Below are 23,096 nucleotides of genomic sequence, written 5' to 3'. Positions count from 1 at the left end.
CTATTTGCAGCAAACCTGTCCCCACCACACTAAAGGCTGGGAATCTGCGAACTCACATCAGTAGGTGTCAAGTGTGCATGAAGAGGACTTAGCCTGATCACACTCCTCCTTCTGCATTTGGCTTTTATGTTCCAGTTTTACAAAAGAAAAACAGCATGGTGCTACTTCACAGAGAGAGAGAGGAGATGGACTTAGAAAGTGTTCTTTCAGACTTAAGAATGCTGATCGAAATGAAATAAGAAGGTCCAGAGCGATGGGACCCCAAAACCTGGTGCCTCTGCTCCATATAGAACACTACATTAATATCTTCATTGTCTTTCCTAAATAAATGACACCTGTTTGCAATTGCACTGAATCTATTAGTAAACAGGCTGCCATTTTGAAAACAAGTCTTCTGAATCATGTTTTAATGAATACAGCTATTCTCTTGGTTCAAATGCTAAGTACTGTTTTGCCCAGTTTACTTAACTACACCAAAAATAAGTATCCTATCTCTTTTTTCACTCAGTTTGTCATTATCATATACTAACTTCAGAGATTTGGGTTTTCTTTCTAGTAATACACTATAAGTTATGTCTGTCCTTTATGTAGTCCAGCAGCCAGGATGTACTTTGAGCTCTGTTGTAAATATATAGCTTTGTTTAATAATTAACATTTTGTCAACATAATCTCTTCAGGTAAATGCATTTAATTTTGTCAGAGTTATTTATGAAAGCTATAAGAGTACAATGAGACCAAGGGCGCATTTTGTATAAGGCCATTTCGACTCTGTTGACCAAGTCACAATATAATCTGCAATTTGATTAAGGCACATAATGGTGAATTGTAGTATTTAGCACTATATGCTTTAGTAGGCATATATCTGTGTATAGCTTTGAAATGTGTGATTATTAGTTCGGTGCCAGGGAGTGCAGTGGGGATAAACATGTTTACATCGACAAGCAATATCAGCATTTTCGCAAACAGTGTGCACTGTGTGTGTGCATTTTGCCATCCCTCAGTGGTCATACCTCCCTATACTGAGGACATTTTCCCACTTTGTCTGATCAGGTCTCAATCATACACACAGCAGTGTATCTCAATGGTATGAGTCCTTTCAAGACACATAGCTTCTTGAGCAATTTTAAGTCAAATACTTTTGATACATGTTCTCAACCTAATGGGTAGATTCCTTGATTAAAAAAAACACTCTTGCATTCTTCACTAATCTGAAGCTGAACGTGTTTACATGTGACTAGCTGCACTTTCCAAGGCCAGCTTTAAAAGTTATCCTATGCAGGTGATAATAAAAACTGACTAAAGTTGCCATGCTCTTTTCATCAATCTTCAACAATAATGTGGCTTGCTATGTGTCATCTGTCTGTGGCCAAACCTTTTGTTTGCTCATCCTCTGCAAGACATTAGATTGTTGTTCTTGCTAGACTCCATGTGCCTCAAATTCCTTTTGCTGTCTTGAGTGGTAATTGAATGCTAGACCAAAGAATATGCACATACCTAGTTTTACACTGAATATACTTGACTATAAAATGTTATATTTTTCAGGGTCCCCTATAAATTCCACAAGGAATATATTCAGTTAAAACTATGCCACTGTTTCAGTTTGCCATCTATGTATTCTAAAATTATCTTTAATGAATTTGAGGCTGTAAATCCTCATAAATTACAAGAGACTTCCTCTAGTGTTTCCGCATTTGTTTTATAAAGATTTACTCTAGAGTGCCCATAAAATGCTTATCCTGGTTTATCTCACACCAACTGATTGTATTCTTTCATGAAATGACACTGACCCCACTTACAAGTTATTGTGGTTTGGGGTTTTTGCTGGTGTTGTCTTCCCTGTGAATGTTGAGTTGCAGTATTAAAAGCACTTGCTCACCACTGTGATTCATGGAAGCATACACAGATGGATGGGGTTTTCAAGCACAGCTTTTTTGTGTCTTTCTCCCTTCTGTATTGAAAACATACAATAAATCAGTTTGTCCATTTTTCGCTGTCTATTATTTTCAGAAAGGCAACTTGCTGGTAACAAGATGTGTTAGTAAAATACAGATAATGGATGTTCATGCATATTAACCTGTTCTGTTCATTTTTAGAACCTAGGTCTGAAGAAGGATGTCTCATTTTTCATAACTAAAGGTTAACAGCTATACAGCTGGCACTGCAACAGCACACGCACAGGAAGTGATCCATATCGTATTACTGCAGGCATAAAGGTTTCTACAAAGAGCAGTGTATTACCAGACATTGACATCTGTTTAGACAAAGCCTTCCAGGTTCTCATGTGGTAATGTGATTGTTACCACAACCTTCCGTTTACATGTAAAATACTATATAAATATATGTTTTTATATAAAACCTATATAAAACTTGTTTTATACAAAATGTTTTTTTGTATACATTTGTATGTATGTGTAAATGACCCTGTTGCTTCAGTGTCACAGTATATTCCACCATATAACAGGTTTCTGTCCTGAATGCTAACAAGTTTCCTTGTCACTTGTTATATGCACCAGGCTTGTATTGCCTCACATTACCTTCAGTTGCATGTGCATAATTTTAGTATTCAATGCTGTGTTCCAAACCTCTGTGTACAAAATACTAATAATGCTAATGGTATAGGGATACACTTTTTAATATAATAGTATGCAGCATGGGACATGGCCCATGTATTCATGATTTGCAATTGCTTAGTATTACAGAAGTGTTCTGAGAATAAAATAACTAAATTGTAAACATCAAGTTAGCGATGAGCGAGGGAGGGGTAGGGATGAGTGAAGAGGGGTGGGATGAATGAAAGTGGGGGATTTGGGATGACTAAGCAGTGGGAGGTGTGAGAGGTTGGGATGAGTCAAGAATTCTTGCAACCTTCATCGGACATTGCAGGTGCTATCATTTTTGCAAGGTCCCATTTGGATGATGTATTGCACCTGAAGCTTACCAAAAGGCCACATACTCTACATTATGTGGGCTGCCTGGTGTAGTATGATACTTGGATGTTGTCAGTGTATTTGCAGAGATGAAACAAGAGCTGGAAAAGAAGCTAAAAAAAAAAAAAATCACTGAAAAACTCAAAGAAAGAGGACTCAAACTGAACACAGGCAAACGCATTTTTGATGTACAACATGTAGAAGTATTGGGTCACTCAGTCACATCTGAAGGAATCAAACCAGATCCTCATAACATATATATCTCCAGAGCAGAAAATGTAGGAGCATCGAGATCATTTTAGGAGCAATACAGATGTATTTTAAGTCTTATTTACTCCACAACACTACATAATATAATAATAGTGCATTATGTATTTTATGTCAAAACGTATGGGAGAAATAAACTTGTACGTTAACACCAGTGCTGCCTCACCATATCAAATTTTGAGCAGAAAATTGCTTACCAATCAACCATGTCAATACTTCATTAAAGAATTTATTGAACTATAAAAAATGAGCTGTATAGATGTTTCATCTCGAGCATATTGTTTATTTGATTGCTGTTGTTTAATTGAAAGCAGGCCATACTTATAAAAAGCCTAATAATGAAACAAGCCTTTGCAGGATCCTGTAAAAGAGAAAATGTTCTAGAATAAATTCATAACACTTTGCTGTTTATGGCTATGTTTTTTGTTATGGCTATGTTTAATTTTTTCAGTGTAGTCCTATGTTGTAATACTAGTTGGTGCATGTTCATTTATGCAATTTGGAACAAATCTATGGGGGTCAATTTAAAGCAAATTCCCTGGCTGATTTTTGTTCCCAGTTTGCCCCTGGTCAGGATATGCTCCTGGTCAAGACATGTCCCTAGTGAAAGTTATGCCAGTGCCTGTTTTCTTGTAACTCTGGCACCCATTATGCTCCCTAATATGATTACAGTTTTATAATCAATTGCAGATAATTCCGGTCAGAAATTAGGCTATTGCAATACAAATGTGCCAGTAAAATTGAAATTCAAACTGCAGAGATGTTGTTATTCGCAAGGAAAGTGTAGCTACAACGCTCTGCTACAGTAATGTAAGTAATGTAAGAATTTAATAAATGTAGCCTATGTATTGTCTCTCACAAGACTGGTCAAGGAATTGTGAGTCAGAATCATAATCTTAATTCTAAGATAAGGAATTGTGATTCTTATTTCTTTAAGAATCGTGCAGCATGTGGTTTGTAGGTCTGCGCTGCACCAGTGTGGGTCCAAAAACTTAGATGGGTGAACTGATTTACAATGAGGGAGCTAGAGAGTTTAGCTAGAAAGTTGGGTCTTGCAGAGGGTTTTATAAATAATATTCCATCAACCCATTTATTTTATTTTATTTTATTTTTGGAGGTTATGGGATGTCCGGAGATGGAATGGGTGTTAGATTTTGGTGTATTTGCAATCTTATTGTTTCCCTAGTGGTACACTTGAGGGCGCTGTTTGCCTTATGCTTGTGTTTTGGTTGCTTCATGGACTAAAAGTGCAGGAGTAGTTTACCTGTGAGCTGTTTCTCATGGGAAATAATTTATATTGATTAGTTGTTTACAGTTATTCATGCCATAGAACTCATGCATATTACTGTCAGATGTAACACTATGTCTTTTCTTTTTATTAAAATTTTGAGAGTTATTTGACTCTGAATCTTGGATTGCATATGAATAAGTCTGACCTTTGTTCCTACATCCTCTCCTGGCTTGATGAATTTTCCACTACAACATTAATCCATCAGCTATGGAGGCTAGACTGAATTGTCCAGTATCTCACTGGCCTCTAGTTTGAAAACTGCTGGTCTAGAGGACTATAGAGATGAAGGTCTAAAGTTGAGTTGCATCTTTTATTATGGGGTTTAAGACCTTAGTTTGATTATCAGAGATTTAATGTGGTAATTATCAAATACCATTACCCCGTTAGAACTTCTCTAAAAAGATACGAGGGGTAAAGGTTTTCACAAAACTTGTTTTAAGGGTTGTCTAAGCTTCAAAGGTAATGAATGGAAAATAACCTTCATGACTGTGAGGTGGCACTATGTGTGTTTAGTCACGAGTCAGATGAGCTCTCTAACACCCTATTTGTCTTCCAGGCATTCATTAACAAGGAACTAAAAGAAATGCTATTGTTTGTATTAACAATATTTTAATCTGCTTTGCTTCCACAGAAAAGCACATCAAACCTGTTTTTCTATTTTAATTTTCTATTTAGTTTTTCAGCAGCTGATAAGCTGAAATATGTAAGTGCCATAAAAGATGGGGTCAATAAGTCTAAATACAAGGTTTGTACAGTAGTTGATTGCACAAGTCTTGGTTGGGATCAATACATAATAATGTATTATTCCCTGGTTGGCCAAATTCTACAAGTGTGTTATTTGAGGTTTCTGGCCACTTTTTGGGACTGCAGTTGTCTGAAACTCTCTCTTCTACTTTCATGGAGCGCAAGGATCAATTTACTAAAGCGCACTTCCAAAGCCATTTGTATTAATGAAAAATGCCTTTAAAAAATGAAGGCTCCTGGTGGCTCAGTACCCCTTCTTAGTGCTTATGTATCAACAGAATTAGCAGTACTTTAGAACTTCAAAGGGCTTGATTTCACACCACGTTAGGTGAGTGCTTTTTTATTATTATTTTTAAGATTTAATTTTAATAGTATCTATATACAAGGCTCCAAGGATGTGGGAATATACTGCATCCATGTGTGCTAGATCCTCTTCACTGGGAGTGTATTGATGAAATGTAACCACGTATAAAGAATGTCACATGCTACACACATCAAAGACTGTTGCATTTGTGCAAACCTCCCTCGGTTCCAGTCATCCAGGTGTGCACCATACTGCTGCATCAATGATGGTTATTGAATACAGATGTGGCCCAGTTTGTTAATAAATCTACATTGTAGGCTTAAACAAAATCTTCTACATAGTTCCCAGTGGGGCTTCTTGAACAGATGTGTATGCCTCATAAGCTTTGTTTCCATCTCCATCCAAACTGCATAACTGATCTTCCTGCTTCACATGGCTTTACTGTAATATTAGAAATTCTTTTTTTTTCCTCAAAGGTCCTATGAAAACATATACTGAGTTGAAAAGTGCAGAGGCTGGTTTTCAGTATGTTATTAGATTCAATTTGCTGGAAGACAGTGTCTCTGATTGGGCAATCAATTTACCTCTTGTGTATGGAGAGTCTTCTTCTAATAATTAAACATCAGTGATAGCCTTACCCCTAATTATCATCTCCAAGTGAATAGACAGTGGAAAAACTTAACCAAGTGAATAGACAATGGAAAAACTTAACTAACAGGTCACTAGGTTCCTCTGTACATATTGTAACAGGGCCAAGAAGTTTGGAGTCATTCCCTTCCTTGGACGTGCTAAAACCTCTTCATGATTTAGTGTTTACTGTTCAGCCTTTATTTTCAGTGGACCGAAGACCCTTTTGATATTGCAGCTGCAGACAACTGGATGAGAAATGCACTAGGTGGAGACACATATTTGACTGCAGATGGCGATACAGCGCTAAAATTTTGGACAGACTGCCAGAGAGATTACCCCAGGAATGCAGCAGTGTTATACCACATGGCTTCATTGCTGAGACCTGTTGCACTTAGAGTTCTGAAAATGTCATGTATATGCACTCTTTTTAGGTTCTCTGCTTTGTTTTCGTTGATTTTGTATCAAATTCACCATGCGATTAGTGGACTGTTTCCTGACTGACTGAATAAACTTATTTTTGGATTCTGCTGTGCGTATGTGTATATATGTAAAGCTTTAGTCACATACACAGATCCATCATGCTCAAGAATGAGATAAAAGAAGAAATATATTTGACTTATGTCTTTACTGGAAACTCATTGCTTGTTCTTACCCTCTGCACATTGGAAATGCAGACATAACCATTCATGTATTTAGAAATAGGCTATATGAAGGGATGACTTAATGGTGTGTCAAGGTAATGAGTGAGAATCAATGACCTCCCTTCTATTCTTTTTCTGTGAATGAAAGAAAAAACATGATGCTCATAAAACCAGAATGTGTTAAACAAAGCTCTGCAGTCTTTTCTATGGAAAAAAGAATGGAAGCAATTCTAGCTATCACAAAATTTGTCTCCAAGTTCTTCTGAAATGTTCTTTAAACAAAGGTTTGTCAGATGAGCATAACCAAGAAGGTAAAATATTTACCACTGTAATAGGATTCTATGAAAGGATGCCATATAAAATATCTGTGCTGTATAAACCTATAAAACTCAGAAGACACACACTTTGAAGGATACTCTCAACCCACTCTGGTTATTTTCCCCTGTCGTTTCTGTCGTTGTCATGCTGTGCTTTTGTGTTAGTCTAAAGTATGTCCTTGGGTTCACAGTTACTATAGTGAGTGTTTATGTGGCCAGTGGAGGAGTTGAGCAAGGTTGTGAAATTCCATTGGAGACACTAAACACGAGCAGGAAGAGCAGAGTTCAATGGCTGGACATCTAGGTGAGGGGTCCATTTTTCAAAAAAGTCAATTTAAGTAGATGAGTGTGCTTGTGAGTGTACAGTGAACTCATAGTGTCTCATCTGAACATTCAGTTGTTAAAATATAATCATGGATGAGAAACATATCCAGGAGAGTGAAGTAATTACATAACACAATATAAGATAAAAGTTTAAAGTGACGTGGAGCATGAGAGAAGAACATGATAACCATAACTCAAAAAAGAAGCTAATCCTGTTAATCTTTCTGACGTGCACCACACTGATATCAATGGAGGTTGAACAAACTTGCCTCTTGGCAACCACTCAGCTGAATGAGCATAGTCTCATGACTGAGGTATGGTAGCATGGGTAAACATTTGTGAATGCATGGTACAAGGTCACTTGGGAAAAATGCCTTCATGGAATCTACTCCTATAATTGGCCATATGTGCTTATTGATGAGATGTGAGGTCACTAGAGAAATAAAGTGCATTGGTGTTGCAGTTTCTATGCCTTTTACAGGCAATGCCTTCTCCTTGCTGGTTCTACCATAATAGGGAAAGTTGATCAGATTATATTTTTGATGGATCTTGAATGGACATTGTTATAATTTACACTTATGATAACGTCAATTCAACACTTTTTTTAGGTTTTATTGGATTGTATGTTTAACCTGTATGTTGTATTATGTTTAAGTATTGCATTCGCTATAAATCTTATTACGTGTTTTCTTATTCTTTACACTTTTAGAGTGGAGGGATTACTGATATAATCTCACAGGTGATTATTCGTATTCTTATGCTTATTCTCACAAACACTCCAAGCCATTCTAAGAGAGTATTAACACCACACCTCCCTCTCTTGTTCTTTTTCCAACACTCATCCTTTGCCAAAAGTACACCGTGAACAGGTCTCATCGTATTTTTCTGTAACATCTTTTGTTTCACGCTGTTTCTTGAAGATTTACTCCCGCTCAGTGTTATGTGGCAGGTAAACAAAGAGCTGATTCTGGTGCCCGAGGCTCAGTGTGAAAAAGTGAGAGAGGTGGCTTTCCCAAAACCATTGCCTAATCTCACCTAGAACTTGAGTGCACCTGCTAGCATGAATGTACACAGTGCATCAAAAAAACAACAGAGGTACTATTTACCTCTCAAGGGAACATTACCTCAGGGTGTCTGAATATTAGAGGTATCACATACTCACACATTCAAACTCAACCACAGATATACAAGATCAAAGGGTGTTTTGTCACTACTGAGTGTGTGGGTGACTGAATGGCTGAGTACACCCACTCACCCACCCATACACACACACATACACACACAGTTTAAGACTGGAAAAACATTGGTTGGTCTTTTTACAATCTTCGACTGTCCAGTTTTTGTGAATCTGTGCCCACTGTAGCCTCAGGTTCCTTGGCTGTTCTTGGCTGACAGGAGTGGAACCCTATGTGGTCTTCCGCCGTTGTAGTCTATTACCCTCAAAGTTCAATATGCTGTGAGTTCTGAGATCATTTTCTGCTCACTATGGTAGTAAAGAGTAGTTATTTGAGTTGGCATAGCTTTCCTGTCAGAAGTCACTGTTCTCTGACCTCTCTAATCAACAAGGTGTTTCTGTCTCACTGGATGTTTTTTGTTTTTCGCACCATACCGTGTAAACTCAGGACAGGACTCTGTAAGAAATGTGAAGAAAACTTTCATCTTCCATCATGATAATGCACAAATCCAAGTCAACATAAAGCACAAATCCAAGTCAACAAAGGAATGGATTCAGAACATTTTGGAATGGTGCATTCAGAACCCAGATCTTATAGAAAACCTGTGAAATTATGTGAAGATTGCTGTGCACACTTAGACAAACAGGTTATGAGAGAGAGTGAGAGAGAGGGAGTGAGAGAGACAAAGATACAATCATGGGAAAAAGAAAGTACATCCTCCTTCAATTCTATGTTTTTATTTATCAGGGGCTGTATACCAATTGGGTGGTCCTCACAAACTTCAATAAACAAACAAACAAACAAAAAAAACCCCAACAGATTTCAATATGTAGTCATTTTGTCCTAAAAAGTAAACTAACATTCAGAAAACAGGTAGGAAAAAAATAAGTACACCCTTTCTGCTTCCTTTCTCATAATTGAGAGTAATTAGCAGCCAGGTGTTACTAATGAAATGCACAAGAATAGTTAATCTTTAAGAAGTGTGACTACCTCTATAAAAGGCAGAACTCTTGGCAGTTTGGTGTTTTGGAATACTCAGGTGTGTGCCTACATCATGCCAAGAAGAAAGGACATCAGCCATGGCCTCTGGGAAGTGATTGTTGCTACTCATCAATCTGAGAAGTGTTATAAGGCCATCTCCAAACAATTTGAAATTCACTGTTCTACAGTGAGAAGGCTTGTTTACAAATGAAGTGCCTTCAAAACAGTTGCCACTCTTCCCAGAACTGGAGGTCCCATCAAATGCAGTCCAAGGTCAGACTGTTTAATGCTCAGAGATATAAAAAAAAGAAGAGCTACATCATGTGACCTACAGGTCTCTGTAAGCACATTAAATGTTTATGTCCATGACAACAGTCAGAAAAAGACTGAACGAGTATGGCTTTCATGGAAGAGTGGCTAGGAAAAAGAATATGGCAGCATGATTTAGGTTTGCAAAACTTAATCTGTACAAACCACAAGAGTTCTGGAACAACATCCTTTGGACTGATGAGACCAAGGTGGAGATGTTTGGTCATCATGCACAGTGCCATGTTTGATGAAACACTGTGTTTGGTTATCACCAAAACACCTCATACCAACTGTCAAGCATGGTGGTGGAGGAGTGATGATTTGGGCTTGTTTTGCAGCCACAGGACCTGGGAAAACTTGAGGTCACTGAGGCAATGATGAACTCCAGAATATTCTTGGAACAAATGTGAGGCCATCTGTCCAGCAGCTTAAGTTGGCCTGAAATTGGGTTGTGCAACAAAACAATAATTCCAAGCACACCAGCAAATGGGCATTTGAATGGCTAAAGAATAAAAAATCAAGGTGTTGGAATGGTCAAGTCAAAGTCCAGACCTCAACCCCACTGAGATGCTGTGACGGGATCTTAAGAGAGGTGCGCATAAACGAATGCCCTCAATCATCAATGAACTGAAGCAATGTTGTAAAGAAGAGTGGGCCAAATTTTTCAAAACATGTGAGGGACTGAGACTCCTACAGAAAACTTTTACTTCAACTTATTGCTGCTAAAGGTGGTTTTACATGTTACTGAATTATAGGGTGTATTTTTCTCACCTGGCTTTTGAATGTTGGTTTACTTTCTGGAAATATGACCACATGATAATTTTTTTTGTTGAGATTATTTGTTTGTTAATAGAAGTTGGTAAGGACCACACAATTATCTAGTCTCTGATAAATAACATGGAATATCTCAGCAAACTGCTTTAAATGCTGCTCTTCACATGCTGTTCAACATTAGCATTGTTCAACAATTTGCTCATGTTATAAACAACAATCTCTGTTTAAATTTTCATGAGCCATGTCACAGTGTGTGCACATATCCTGTGATAGACTACTACTGTTAAGACTGATCTCCCATTTTATCGTTTAAAAAAAACATTATTTTTTGCAAACATTTTAAACCCGGAGTAGGAAATTGCGGTACCGCAGGATTAGCTCTGAACATGGTGAATGTACATGCCGTACCCTGCGTTTTAGTGGTCCTATTAAAAAGAGTGCCAGCTGCTAAAACTCCTGATTTGAAGCTTTCAATTTCAGGAAGAAAGCAGCATAATCTTCCAAAATATGTTTGCTTCCTGCTAATATTTTTGTAATTAGTTTGGATACCAGGATTAATGGCTTAATTCCAGAATGTGGCAAAGCAAACCCAGCGCCACAAAGCTGTTGATTTTAATGTTTTTATCCATTTCAACTGTCTTCCATATGAAGGCATTTAGCAACACAACTGCACCATTGGCACTCATGCATTTTCTTGAAAAGAGCAACAACTGTTAACTGGCTTTCCTATAGAATAATAAAGGACACGCTTTTTAGATCAACACAGCTCATTTAACTTCATAAAAAGCCGTGCTGCTGTTCAGGATAGGGAGCTGCCAGTAGGTACAGAAATGGACTTGTATTATGCATGTGCCTTGTGTGGTGCCAGGTTGTGTGGAGGCATTTTGAGCATGGTGTGCCATGAACAAGTGTGCTGTTCCAGCACTGGAAGATGGCTCCTGAGGCTATTAGAACACTCTCTCAATGCCAAAGAACTCCTTTTCTGCCAAGTAACACTGCTGCTGGCAATATTCTAAGATCCATGCAGAAGAAAAAAACAACTTTATACGCATTCTCTCTCAAATGCTCTTTCATTCTCACATACACAAATGCATTATATGTGGACCCCAGCTCCTGCTCCACTGCCATCTCAGATCCATGGCATTGCCTTACACACACACACACACACACACACACTACTAATGACTGAAAGTATTCTAGCTATCAAGACAATAAACAGCCTGTTTAGCTAGCTGTCCAATGAATTTATTCTCTTGACATGGCTGAGGTTCAAGTTCCCCCTTGCTTTTGTACATACTTCAAATTAATTTTCTTTCTTTCTTTCTTTCTTTCAAAACTTGTATGTTTGTGTGTGTGTTACACATGGAGTGCAGTGTTTGAAAACAGTACATAATAAAAAATGTTCCCAAAAAATGTACACACACTTTTGCTGAAATGCAATAAAAGATGATACAAATGCATATTAGTCAAACAAATAATGAAAGGAACAAATGTAAAGTAGGCACAACAGAAGATTTATTTCCCCTGCCAGAATGCTGGGTAGTACATTTTGCCATGAATCAGGGAATGGCATGTTTATTTGCCTGAACAGAGCTGATGGAAAGAGACTATTTTACATAATGTCTATTTTATTTGGCTTGAAATAAATTTGCTACTTACAGTTAATGAATTAGTTTATTTTGCAATGATTATAAGGTTATAATATGTTTATATATTATTATATATGTATAAAAGAATATTGTATGTATATGAACATTATATGCAGCCTAGTCATGCTGTTTTGACCTCTACAGGTGTGAAAGATTGGATTGGGCAGTGACCCCTGACCTATTCAAAAGACTAACTCATTCATTCAGGTTACAACCCACTGACAATGATGAACCAGGAGGATAAATGCACTCAACATACCTCCACCCTCCACACACACACGCACACACACACACACACGCACACCAGTCATTGGTCAAATAACTGCCATTATTCTTTCTCTTTATTCCCAAAGGGCGCATGCTGGAAGATCTCTGTATGTTTGTCTTTGCAAACTCTGTCTGTCCTATCCAAACACTAACCCATCCTACAAACACAAACACACGGTACATTGCAGAATTACAAGCATCCCTTTCCTGGCTGTGCCACACCCTGCAGTAAGCTAGGTGTGTTCTGTTCCATTCAGCCTCATGAAGAGAAAAGAAACAGAGTTTAATATGATATGAGTCTAAATATAAACAAAATGACTCCACATTATGCTTGAATCACAGTTTATTAATCAATGCTGGATCTGATAGCTTCAACAGCATATTACACCCCTGGGCAAAAGAGAATGGGCCAAAAAAAAATTGGTCAGAAAATTAGCAAGAATTAAACAAATGCACTTCTGAGAGCTCCAGTGCCACCATTTGCTCATTTACTTTTGCTGCAGTGAACTGTTTGGGGAAAAGCTAGAAAGATCACTTATATAGTCTTCTTGTAAGCAAAGGTAAAATCATGATCATGATTAAAATGTTTGATGTAAAATTCAAACTAACACATGTCTGGGTGTGCAATATATATATAAGCTGTCTGCAAGTTTACCCACAAGGCTTAAACATTTAAAGAAATCAGAGGGGAAAGCTATCCCTTACTATGTTACTTTATCTATTTGTTTAATTCTTGCTAATTGGCATACAAATGATTTGTTGTTAAGACCATTAAAAGCTTAATATTTTGCCATTTTGGGCTTGGCCCATTTTTTTTTTTTTTTTTTTTTTTGCCCAGGAGTGTAGTACCTATCAGTTTGTTTAATGTATGGTTGGAGTGTGTGTCACACCTAGGGAGCACAATATCCCCATGGTTTAATTAAGTTTAGTGTTGAATTATCACCCACAGAGATCATTTTAGTCCATCTGAACACAAATGAGCACTGAGAGATTGAATTCACTACCAAACAGGCTATTGTGTGTCTTCTGCTCAAACAAAAAGCACACAACATCATGTAGTCTGGGTGTGAAGCCACAGTTTTATGTCATCTACATCCAGCAAACACCCAAACCCACACTGATGCATATACATACACTCACTAGCACACAGGTACACTCACAGGATATGTTCATGGGCTATAAACAAACATCTATATTTGTATTTTCTGTCAATACCCACCACAGTAAAAATGCCATGTAGATGAATGGAAAACATAATTGGTCTGGATTTCACTCAGTCAGGTTGTTAATAATGTCTGACAACTAGGAGTGAAATAAAGGGGAATCAAATTGTAAGGTTTAATGCACAGTTCCAGGGTTTACAAGTTCAAGTTCAAGTGGTTTTATTGTCATTTGAACCATATACAGCTGGTACAGTACACAGTGAAACTAAACAATGTTTCTCCAGGACCATGGTGCTAGATAACAGAGCTACATGAGACTACACAGAACTAAATAAATCTACAAAGACATACATAGGACTACATAAAGTGCACATGTGAAAATGTGTACAACAGCACAAGACAGTACAACAATTTCTAAACAGGACAATAGGTCCTGTACACAGTTCCTGTGTGTCACTGATTGAAGCTAAATGAGTTTTATCTAGTAGCTGAACATGCTGTACACTTGTGCAGTAGTTTGGGTGGATCATCTTTGTATAAGTGTCAGAGGGTGTTATTTTATATGAATGACTTCAGCAAGACTGTGGGAATAAAAATAAACCCATGTAAAATCACACAAAGTTCCTGTTTGCTCCTCTCTCTCTCTCTCTCTCTCTCTCACACACACACACAAACACAAATGCCCAGAGGTAAACAGCATTTAGGGAAGGGTGGATAAGCTGGACCAGATGAAGTGATACATAAATCATAATACGCAAGTATCCAGTGAAAGATTTGAGAAAGGTCATATAATCCCGCTGTCCCAAATCAAACAATTCATAATCTCCTTTTCTGAATGACAGTGATCAGGGACTTTTATGTATTTGCTGAAGGGTAAAAAAGCAGATGGAGAGATAACAAATGAATCATGAGTAATGGCCTAGTGCTTGCCCACACTTACTACTTTCATCTGGCCCACATAGTACTGTGGAAATGGTGGTGATGAACTCATGGGAAAGAACACAGCCATGATCTTGATGAGACCATGTCCCATGCATGCTATGGACCAGAGCTTTAAATGCTGTGCAAAGTTAGATAAGATTAGTTGTATTTGTGAAAACTATACCTGTTTTTGACTTAACCTTATTCTAACCCTATGAGTATTTAAGAATGCATGGTTGAAGCCAACAATGTCAGGATAAAGGTATGTCCTTGATGATTCAATAGGTGAAAGCATGTTTATGCTAGAGGGAATCTCCTGGCAGACAGATGAGCAATAAAATCCCGATAAGACCATTAAGATTCCCTTAACTAACTTCTTTAGAGCATTATTTAACATGACAACAAACAAGGAAATTCAGCGTTAATAAACCATATATAATGTTATTAAACAAAGTTAACAAACACACCCACATAAAGACTAATCTTTATTCATTCCATGGCTAAAAATAAGTCCAAATAAATCAGCAGAAATTAAATTACAGCATGTTCCTAAACACTGACAACTTACTGAAATCTGGTGTAAATATTGGAACTTGCTTTTCAGCCTCACAACAGACACATTTACACAATTAACTTGTTGGTTCATATGAGGGACTTTTTTCTATCAATGGAATATCAGTTGTGTGTATGTGAAGGGGCGTGACCCACACGACTTATTCTTCAGCAGTGGTGAGTCAGCCTCCCCGCAGCACAGGTGAAAAAACACTAAGGCTATCCCATTACAGTGAAAGGTATTATTATAACCCTAGAGCTGCATATAGTTCTAGTTTCATCTGACATTTCTACAGAACAACCTAAAAAATACCCTGTAACCTGCTGTAAAACCTACTGTAAAAACCTACATGTTCTGAAGAGGAAAAGGTAACCGACTTATATTAGCATATACTTTAACCATTTGGGGGAAAAATCTCTTTTGTTGAATTTGTATCAGTAATGAAATCAAAAAGTACTGTACATTAATAAGAGCAGCAATAAGACAGGGTTTGCAGCTGATGGACTAAAATGGGAAAAAAACAACAACTTTTTTTATTCCTACTACAGCATTTCAGTGAAGCACTAAACATATTTGCATTCATAAGTCTGATATTATTTAGGTTTTACAGGTTCTGTAAATACTATAACACGTGGCCAGGAAAATGAATATATCCACCAAGCCACACCAGAAAAACATGAAAAATTTTTACAGATAAAAAGGCAATGTTGTTGAAAAGAGTTGCCCTACTTACTTCTCCAATATTATTTCTTAGTAACTGACAAAACATCAGTGGTGAAGCTGAATTAAAAGCTCTTAAGCAGTATGTGGCAGAAACATGCGTGCACACTGGGAATCTACAGGGAACACTGGAAAGTAGCTGCAATATCCTGTTCAAACTTCTAATCATTTAAAATAGGGGTGGCATTAATATCAAATAATAATGAATGATGGTGCTGTAATCCAACTCATTGTGTAATGGTAATGGCACAGGAGGCATTTTCCCTGAAAACAGGTTAGTCTCTATGGAAAGTATGATGTGTGTTTTGATAGGATTAGGAGAGACCTACGGAAAATGCTGTGACTCTGGGACCAGTTGAAATAAGTCTGGCACATCAGCTGACTATTCCTCCCTGGAGGTAACATTAGGACACAGTGAACCTGAGAGAAGAAGGTGCCTAGGAACAGGCCCAGCATCAGGTGCTGGAACTTAACCACTGTATTACAATAACCCAATGCTCAGGTCACTGCTATGGCACGTTTGTTTCTCTAAACACTTCAAGTTAGTCAGCTTCAGCCTTGCAATAGAGCTTATATATAGACAGAAGAAATACTGATGCCTCGTTATCCAGCATCCTGTGTTCTCTCCATCACGAATCACAGCCCAGATCACACCTCTGAGACAGAAGTTCATTGAAAATGGGAGTGGGAGCTGGAGAGGAAGAAGGAGCAGTGCTGAGAACAGAGGCGTATGGATGAATGGACGAGCAGACGCCCACGGCCGAGCGTGGGGGATTTGAGTGGACGTCACAGGAACAGAGTGTGTGTGGGATGAGAGGAGGAAGAGGAAAGTGGGCGATGGGTGGGCAGTGAGCCATCACAGCTTGCTTTGTATTCCGTCTCACTCTCGTCGCTCGTTCTTTCCCTCCACCTGTCTGTGCTCCCATGCTCAGCTATTCGTGCCGAATCTCTTCTTTTCTCATCATTTTGTCATGGACAGCATGCTTGTAGATTTTATTTCTAAAATAATTCATTTGCTCATAATTTCTGTCACGTTTGGCAATTGAAGTGGACACACACATGCATGTTCTCTGTCTATCTGTGCTGATAATGGCTAATCTCTTTTGTATGCTGAAGGTCTGCTATCAGATATAAAATGCATGAGGGCCTGCGTGCACCTCCTGTTGTGCCACTACCATCAGATGGTTGAGAATCCCTTGCTGAACCAAATGCTTTGGAGTAAAAGAAAAAAAAAAGCAGCACAAGTCCGTGTGGAAGTGGCTGTTGAATGTCTCAGCTAACAATTTCGAGTTAGCAGAAAGTTTTCTGAACATTACAGATCTAGGAACTTTTGTTCAAATAACATTCAATCTGTCGTTTTTTTTCATAGAAAATTCTGAAGATCTGTAATAATGGTTTGCTTCAAATTGTTGCTCACACAATGTTTTATATTAGACAAACACCAATTCTGAAATGTTATTGTCAATGTTTCTATAACTAAAAATGTTGTAGAAAAGCAAACATTATTAAAGCATATGTTTTTAGAACATTAAGGGAAGATAATTTTTTTAAGAACATCATAGCCTAACCTTATTAGAAACCCTTGAACACTTACCAAATATTCTAACGATGTTCTCTGTTAGCTGGGGCTCATAATAGCAATCCTTCCTTCACCAGTTTGACTGTATGGTTTGAAGTTATGGTGTTAAATGATCCTGTAATTTTCTAACTTTGTAGTCCACAGTAATACACAGCCTTGTTAAGTACCACAGCACATTGAGGCTACTTTGCAGTTTACTCTGTTGTTTTCCAGTTAATCTTTGACCTTGATCCCACTGCTGGCATCTCATTATCAACTCCTTGGTCAAGGCAGTGCACAGTTCAAAGACCAATTACCTGAGAAAGTAAACAAACACAGTGGGGCAACACACAGGAGGTGGTGTAATCCCCTGTGTGCATGTGTGTGTGGTGTTATAAAGGCTCAACCCTAGGGCTGTACTTTAGGAGGCAGAGAGACTGAACCCTTCCTTAAGAGCCAGGTGTTGGAGTAATGAGTCTTAGCTCAGTACTGAGGTTAGTTTGTTGTCCTTTCACATAAGGATCAGACAGTGGTCTAATGGGTGCATCCCAAAAGTCCACAGATGACCTCTGACCCACATATGTGAGGAAAGAGCCCAGTGGGACTGGATGCTACTTGTATAGACACACAGCTCTTGTTTAGAGAACAAGAGTTAAGTACTGCCTTAGAGGAAATGAAATGTAATGCAAAGTTACACCTCTTTGTTTTCCTTTCTTCATGGTCAAAAGTCATGCTAAAGATTTACGCTTTTATTGTTTAGATAGGCTTCATAGTAATAATGAAAACAAAATTCTCCTTCGTATTTTCCTACTGTACATAGAGTACATAACTGAGAGTGCATTTGTCCCAGGCTTTGAGATTTTTTCTAAAGGTTTATAGAAACAGAGGTACATAGTGAAAGTTAATCCTGGTATAATTTTTCCAAAAAAAAGGTTACATATGTAACTGTGGTTCTACAACTAAGTGGATGGCTGCTAGGCCAGTTTCATTAACAATTAGCTGAGTCTTTCCCTGTGCTAGTTTGCATGCCGAATATACTGTATACATTATAGCAATCACCTTGTGACCCTGAAATCATGAGGGTAGAATACAGTAGATGTACAAAAAATGTATTGTCTGAGCGCTTGCTACTATATTACCTCCCCAACAGAGCTTTTGGACTGATGGTATTCCTAGTTTGTGACCTAGCGAGTCAGTATCAGAAAGTGTTTATTGATAGAGACTTCAAAGCACTTTTGTAAGTCGCTCTGGATAAGGGTGTCTGCCAAATGCCATAACTGTAAATGTAGATGTATATGTTTATCTCTGGCTATTCTCATTTATCTGAGGGACAAAGGTGTCCTGAAGGTCCTCCATTTTCTTATCGAAGCATTTTTACATATGTAACTTTCAATTCTACTTCCTTATGTTCCATACTACAAGGGCAGTTTTTTTAAACTAGTGAAGACCGCATATCAAAGTCAACATGATGGTTCATAACATGTCCTGGCAGTGTACCCCGCCAGGCAATAACAGACAGTACTCATAGTGCTGATTGCTCAAAGTGTGCATACTGTTCTCTATTGAGTATGAGAATCATTCAGACTCACCACAGAGGATGTGGGATGCAATGAAGCTGCAAAATCTGGCAAAAGTAGATGCTGAGTTCCATGTTGCTGCATAACAAATGTCTGTAAGTAATACTCCTCAAAGGGCCACTTAGAAGATAGCATATATTGAATGACTTTTAATGGAAGAATGATTAAATATCTTGAAAGGAATCTAGCTAGCTGATCTGGCCTATGCAATTATCTGAACTGCTGGTTTTCTAGTAAAGGCTGCACTTTTTCAGTCATTATAACCAATTATAATGAAGGCACAGAGGCCAGACCGCTATCTCACCCCTGTATTTGGGTTGCAGAGGGGAAACTCTGCCTACCATATACTGAAGTGGCCCATGCTATATATTGCAAAATTTCTGTTCAACTGCTTTTGCACTCTCTTACAACTATTATTACAGGAATAATGTGATGGCAGATGGGGCACCTAAAATTAATCTGGAACCTCTAATTACCTGTTTAAGCACTAGTGGCAGGTAGTACAAAGTGTTACCTGCCTTTTAAGCCAGACAAACTTGCCCTCTTATCTGCGTTAACAAACCCAATATTGTGTCTCCATTTATGGGCCATTTGTCATTAAGGGCCAGGAGCAACACTGTCACCATCTTAATACAAATAGCCCAAGTCTTTCTGTTCCTGCTGTAACAATGCAGCAATGGAGCTCAGCAAGGCCTGCTGTATGCTCTGACATTTTTGACACTACCACAACAACATAGTGCTCGAGAAGTAATGAATAGTCAGTGGTATTGTAATATCCAGCAAGGTCAGCCCAATTTTTACACGCTTATTTGACACTGCAGATTTAACAGTAATAATGTAGCAATAAAGAAAGTTTTAGTTTACTACATTTTAGTTTTTGAGCCACTTTCACATCTCCTGAAAAGATAATAATAATAATAATAAAAAAGTGGCCAAATTGATGCCACAGGCAGCTTTTCACATAGGCTGTTCACAGATGATTCAGCAAGGAAACTACAACTTTTTCCATTTAATTGTTTGTTGTATTTATTTGCCATCCATCCATTCTCTGTACTGCTTATCCTACACAGGGTCATGGGGTAACCTGGAGCGTATCCCAGGGTAATGCAAATGTGCAGTAATTAACTGCTTGATTGATTATAGAAATTACTAGGATTGTTCAGATCAGCAAACATTTGTCCATTTTATGTTGAAAGATCTTTGGTTTTCCCCTTTGTGTTGAATGGTAAAAGAATTTTATATGTATGAAACCTCATATTATAGCCCCATACAGTATTCCCCCCATTCCCCCCATATACACTGGGGAAAAAAATGCAAAAATAAAGAAACTCCTTCTATGAGTTTGTGAGTTAAACATTTGGGGCTTTGGTATTTTAATTTCTAATGCACTGTCTTCTGATGCACCCTTTCTTAAACAGCAAAAAAGAGCATGACAGAAGTTATCTGTTAAATCACACTGTTCATCCTTTACACATTAAAATTGTTTTGTATATACCTGTATTACCTGTGCTGAAGTTTTGTCCAGACTCAAAAAAGTGCAGCGAAAATTTTAAAAAATATACACGTGGCTTAATTAATATTTATATAGGGGGAACTGTCATGTGTATCTGCATGCACACATTTCCTTTCTCCCCATAGTGCAGTAAAATTAAGCACTTAGGCAGAAAAGCAAAGGGGATTTCTTATCTTTGAATATGCTCAATATTTGAGTGAAATCTGTCTCACACAGACACACACACATTCATTGTATCTCTCTTGACAGGCTGTGTGATTGGTGAGGAACTGCAGCTCTAGCTCAGCATATCTAGTGGACATTACCATTGGTCATGCATGTTTATGTATTTATGGGGGTTGTAGGCATACTTATGCTGAATTAGCCCACTGCTCTGCTGTTTCACTAACTGCCTCAATCTGTAGTCATTAATCAAGATTCAAGCCTCTCATTTCACACTCGAACCAGTCTACTTTATCTCACTCTCTGTAGTTTACATTAGGTTTTACTGGTTTTCATGCTAAATTATGCCAGTTAATATCAGCAGTGGGTGTATGCATGGAGTGATAGAGTTTAAATGGCCTCAGGTTTAGTAATCACTCTGTCTGGGCACTAACTCACACAAGCTGCCATGTCATCACTCAACTTCAACCAAGTGCTCTTGCTTCATTACAGAAACAGTCCTCTTTAAGGCAGTCCCATTACGCAGTGCGACAGCCACGCATGGCTTACTGATTAGCACTGATAACCCTGTCTGAATCACACTGCTCTACACACTAACCAGATGCCCACATTGCTCAGGATATTGTACCGACTTACGTTAATGCAGTGAGTAGTGCTGATTAAGATAATGTAGTGTGAAACCTATTCTGTGGGCTTTCACTTATTGGGATCTTATTGATATTGTGTGGGTATTCACTTACTGATATGGAGCAATCCATCAAGCCAGTCACAAACACGAACAACAATTAGATCAAGTCCATTTGTCAGCCTTACACTCTTGTCTATGTACAATGACAGATCTTGACAGCCTTTTTCTGAATATAAAGGGAGAAAAAAATGGACGGATATCAGTTGGGTAGGGTAACTTGCAAATGTGTTCATTTCAATAGTGATTCAGTCCTTGAGCATTACATTTCTTTATCACGTCACCCCTCTACCCCTGTCATCCAGTGTAAGACCTTGCACAACCTCTGACCTTGAACTAAAGGCTAGCAGAATGGAAAATATCAACAAAGAGGGAGGCAAAGAGTAGTGGACAGTAGAAAGATAAATGTGCTCTGCACACAAGAGAGAGTGAGAGAGAGAGAGAGAGAGAGAGACTGAGCATCACTAACATGATCCAGCTCTTCTCAAATCCCTCTCCTGCTGAATGCTTGAGTCAGGGATATAGGTACGCAATTTATTAGCAAGCTAAAGGCCCATTATTTCTGATTGTGGGTTATATTGAGCCAGAGAGACAAATTCAATAAGGCTGCAGAGGCTAAAGGTATACAAAGGGATTACCTTCATGGCTATATAACCATTAGCAATGTTTCTGTAGCTGGGTGTCTGCAGGGGAAACGCCCTGAATGCAATGACTAGTGCTTAAAAACTGGATGTAAAAGAATTCATGTCACCGTGGAGCTGCAGGGAATATATTCATGTTCTATATGAAATGTGGAGCCCTGAACTAGGACAGTTCCTCTTTCTTGACAGAGTAGGATTTTTGAGTTGCCTTATGTGTAAGTGTGTAATTATCTGTGCTCTAGCATCCTTAGAGGATTTCAGTGTCTCACAAAGACCTAGCCAGAATGTTTTAAGAAACGCTCAAGCAATGATGAGACATGATGATCTATATACATACGAAGAAACGGGGTTGCTTGAACAGTACCCTATGTCTGAAGGTACATACAATGCTTTCAAGAAATCTCACATTGCACTACTTAGGGTTAGTGTCCTAATGACAGGTACAGAACACCTGCAATGCCTTTTGGCTGGAGATTACAATTAACCCTTGGTGAATTCAATCTGTTATAAATGAAAAATATTGCTGCTTCAGATATCAGGTTGCTATGAGAAGCAGTGAAAAAAAAAACATTCACGCCTTTAGCAATTTGAAGAACAAGAAGAAGTATTGATTCAAACAAGTGAATGTGGACACTTTAACATTAAAAAATTTCTACTTATGATATTTTATCCAACTGCACACTGTTTACTGGTGACTTTCAAACAACCTGAGCTACCAAGTGAGTCAAGGGAATTTTCCACCAATATGAAGATCCCTGAACTGAAATTTATTCTGTTATGATAATGCAGTTGTTTTTAATTATGTGGCTGGTGAATTAATTAACATATACTTTCACTGTTTACCTTTCTCAAGGTCAGCAGGTTTTTAGAGGTAGACATGTAGCTTGACATATTGCTTGCAGTAATACAAGATGAAAATAAAGAGTTACCTGTTTCTCCCTGTCTTAGTCATAAAAATCATGTATTATTATTATTCATTTGCATGTTCATAAGTGGGTGGTTC

General features: G+C 38.1%; 1 protein-coding gene across 2 annotated transcripts in view; it reads left to right on the top strand.

Annotated features, from left to right (window-relative positions):
• The window catches only part of col4a1 (collagen, type IV, alpha 1), a 45,669-nt gene extending 43,683 nt beyond the window's left edge, over window positions 1-1,986 (top strand). For both annotated transcript variants that reach the window (XM_026910153.3, XM_053233961.1), the window contains exon 52: window positions 11-1,986. In XM_026910153.3, coding sequence (XP_026765954.2) covers window positions 11-92 — 82 coding nt within the window. In that variant the 3' untranslated portion in view covers window positions 93-1,986. The remainder of the gene's footprint in view (window positions 1-10) is intronic.
• The last annotated feature ends 21,110 nt before the right edge of the window (window positions 1,987-23,096 follow it).

Source organism: Pangasianodon hypophthalmus, chromosome 5, assembly GCF_027358585.1.
Source record: "Pangasianodon hypophthalmus isolate fPanHyp1 chromosome 5, fPanHyp1.pri, whole genome shotgun sequence".
NCBI lineage: Eukaryota > Metazoa > Chordata > Actinopteri > Siluriformes > Pangasiidae > Pangasianodon > Pangasianodon hypophthalmus.
The sequence above is the reverse complement of the archived record's forward strand: the minus strand, read 5'-3'. Positions and strand labels throughout refer to the sequence as shown.